Raw genomic sequence first — 3,178 nt, 5'->3', positions numbered from 1 at the left:
ACACTTTAGAATACTTAGACCAAAATTCTCCCAACACTTCTCCTCCCATATCGGATAATAACATCATATCACCTGATACTTCCCCCAACATGTCTACCAATAACCAACCTCTTAGAAAATCCACTGGGGTTTCTAAACCCCTACATATCTTCTGGACTATCAGTGATCCTTTTTACAAGGTAATTCATCATTTTCTTCTACAAGTAACACTTCTTTAGAGATAAACCATCTCCAATGAGCTTTAGTCACTAACTGATAATAACAAATGGGTCTTAACAACCCTTCCCCCCAATAAGAAATCTATAGAATGAAAATGGATTTTTAAATTAAAATTTCTTACTAATGGTTCCATAGAAAGGTACAAGGCGTTCGCCATGTTTCCGAATGTTACAAACTAAAGACTTATACTACCATGAAACTTTTAGTCCATTTATTAAAATGAAAACCATTAGACTGATCCTCTATATTACATCATCTAACAATTGGTTTTTACATCAACTCGATATCAACACTATTTTTCTTCATGGCAATCTAGATGAGTAAGTCTACCTGAAATGTCCCCTTGGATTATAAGTCTCATCTAAAAATATTGTTTGTAAACTAACCAAATCAATTTATGGCCTCAAGCAAGCTTCCAGGCAATAGAATCACAAATTAAACACCTCTCTTGTTACCTTGACTTTACTTAATTTAACTTTGATTATTTCTTATTTATTAAATATAATAACTCTTATTTCACTTTGTATAGTCTATATGGATGATTTACTGCTTGAGGAAATAATATATCTGAAAATTACAAGATCAAAGAATTTCTAAACACCACATTTACCATCAAAGACTTAAGAAATCTTAAATATTTTCATGGCTTTGAAATTGCAAGATCATCTCAAGGAATTTCCTTATGCAAAAGGAAATACACTTCGGACCTTCTCCAAAACTACAAGCTCTTAGCTTCTAAACCAACCTCCACTCCCATAGAACCAGGCCAAAGTCTCCAATTTGCAGACAACCAATTTTTTCTTAATCCCTCAATTTTTTTGAGTTTGATTGGTATGCTTCTTTTCTTAACTCATTCTCGACCTTATATATGTTTTGTTGTCTGTAGGTTGAGTTAGCACTTATCCAAGCCTATTGAAATGCATCTAAAGGCAACACTCTGAATTATGAGATATCTCAAAACGACACATGCACTTGGACTTTTGTTAAAAAATGAATCCAACCTCACTATCACAAGTTTTAGTGACTTTGATTAAGGTGGTTGCAAGGAAACCAGAAGAATAACGGTCAAATTTTGCTTCTATTTTGAATCATCTCTCATCAACTGGACAAGTATGAACCAACAAATTGTATCAAGATCATTGTCTGAAGCTTGAAGCTGAGTACATGGCTGTAGCCAATTCTTCTTGTGAGGCACAATGGTTGCTTTATTTACTATTAGATCTAGGAATCAATTATCAACAATCCATCTCAATTGTGTTTTTTTTAATATGGTATAGTTGTTTATTTTTTTTATTTATGTTATTTTTAGTTTGTTAGAATTAATATACCTAATTCTGTTGGACAACTACTATTTATAAAATAATATACCTATTGTCCAAACTAAGATTAATATATAAAAGAAATTCTTCTACACTCTCCTCTTACACCTAGACCATAAACAATACCTTTTTAATTTTTTATCATTAAATTCTCTCTCTTACTACACTTTCTTACTACACTTACATGTACTTCTTCTTTATATTTTAATGGATATAAATGTATTTGAAATATTATAATAATAAATATTTTTTTTATAAAAATATAAAAATTATTATTATCATTTTTAAAATTAATATGATTAATCAATTTTATACTTTTTTAACCAACTTTATTTTATAATAAAAAATATTTTTAATATCTGAATGTTTATTGTTGGAAATTGTTTTGCAATATTAGTTCCAAAATGACAAAAGAGTTAAATAGCATTTAATGCTTTGAATTCAATTTTTTAGTTATTGTTTTGTTTGAATTTTGAATTCAATTTTCATATCTTTTCATGAAATAGTGTCATATATGAAACATTGTGTTTTATGGTGAAATGGTGTTGTTTCATCAAAGGTTGCAAACTTTTGAAACAACATCCATATCTCCTATAAATATATGATTCTATTCAGAAAAATAATACAAGAACTAAAAACGTATTTCTCTTCCAAATTCCAGAAAAACCTTCCTTGCATTTCGGGTTCTTCACTTGTCTTGTGCAGACTCGAAATTAAGGCTGATATTATCCTGAGTGTTCTTGCATTTTCCAACTCTAAGACATAATAAAAGAGTGCTTGAAATGCTTTTAAGGAAAGTGATTCTCAATCACGATTCAGTCCTGGATCCATTTAATTTTACCGAATTTTCTAACAATCTTAAAAGTATTAGTAACATAATGGCTTCAGACGCTGCTGTTTCAAGCATCAAAGTGATGAACCAGGATCTTGTCAAGTTAGATCGATTTGATGGAACAAATTACACAAGATGGCAAGACAAGATGACATTCCTATTGACTGCCCTGAAGGTTCACTATGTTCTTGATCCCGACCTACAACCAATACCTGAACCAACAGAAAATGATTCGGAAGAACTCAAGAAGGAGCGCAAGAAACGCAAGGAGGACGAACTGCTTTGCCGTGGACACATTCTGAATACTTTATCTGATCGTCTCTACGACCTCTACACAGACAATCCATCGGCAACAGAAATATGGAAGGCACTAGAATTCAAGTTCAAGGCTGAAGAGGAAGGTACGAAGAAGTTCTTAATATCTAAATATTTCGATTTTAAATTCTTAGATTCTAAGCCCATTCTTCCCCAAGTGCATGAATTGCAAGTTCTGGTCAATAAAATAAAGGCAGTAAAAATAGACATCCCTGAGACCTTCCAAGTCGGTGCAATTATTGCAAAATTACCACCTTCATGGAAAGGCTACCGAAAGAAATTGTTGCACAGTTCCGAGGACTTCTCCTTGGAGAAAATTCAGAAACATCTTCGAATCGAGGAGGAATCGAAGGAGAGGGAGAAATCAGAACCCCCTACTCATTTCAAAACAAACGCTGTGACCAACAAGGGAAAGAAGAGACATGATGGCATGAAGAGTCATCTTGGACCAAAGAAAGAACATAACAAGTTCAAGAACTCTGGCGGGTCATAA

At 32.4% G+C, this 3,178-nt stretch overlaps 1 protein-coding gene across 1 annotated transcript; it reads left to right on the top strand.

Moving 5' to 3' along the window:
• The first annotated feature begins 2,416 nt into the window (after positions 1-2,416).
• On the top strand, positions 2,417-3,178 carry LOC127138082 (uncharacterized). The gene has a single exon (XM_051064486.1). The coding sequence runs from the start codon at positions 2,417-2,419 to the stop codon at positions 3,176-3,178; it is 762 nt and encodes a 253-aa protein (XP_050920443.1).

Source organism: Lathyrus oleraceus, chromosome 4 (genome assembly GCF_024323335.1).
Source record: "Lathyrus oleraceus cultivar Zhongwan6 chromosome 4, CAAS_Psat_ZW6_1.0, whole genome shotgun sequence".
NCBI classification, from domain to species: domain Eukaryota; kingdom Viridiplantae; phylum Streptophyta; class Magnoliopsida; order Fabales; family Fabaceae; genus Lathyrus; species Lathyrus oleraceus.
The sequence above is the reverse complement of the archived record's forward strand: the minus strand, read 5'-3'. Positions and strand labels throughout refer to the sequence as shown.

Bases quoted from the DNA above. Each gene is read 5' to 3' on its own strand.
- LOC127138082 (XM_051064486.1), top strand. From the start codon at position 2,417: ATGGCTTCAGACGCTGCTGTTTCAAGCATCAAAGTGATGAACCAGGAT.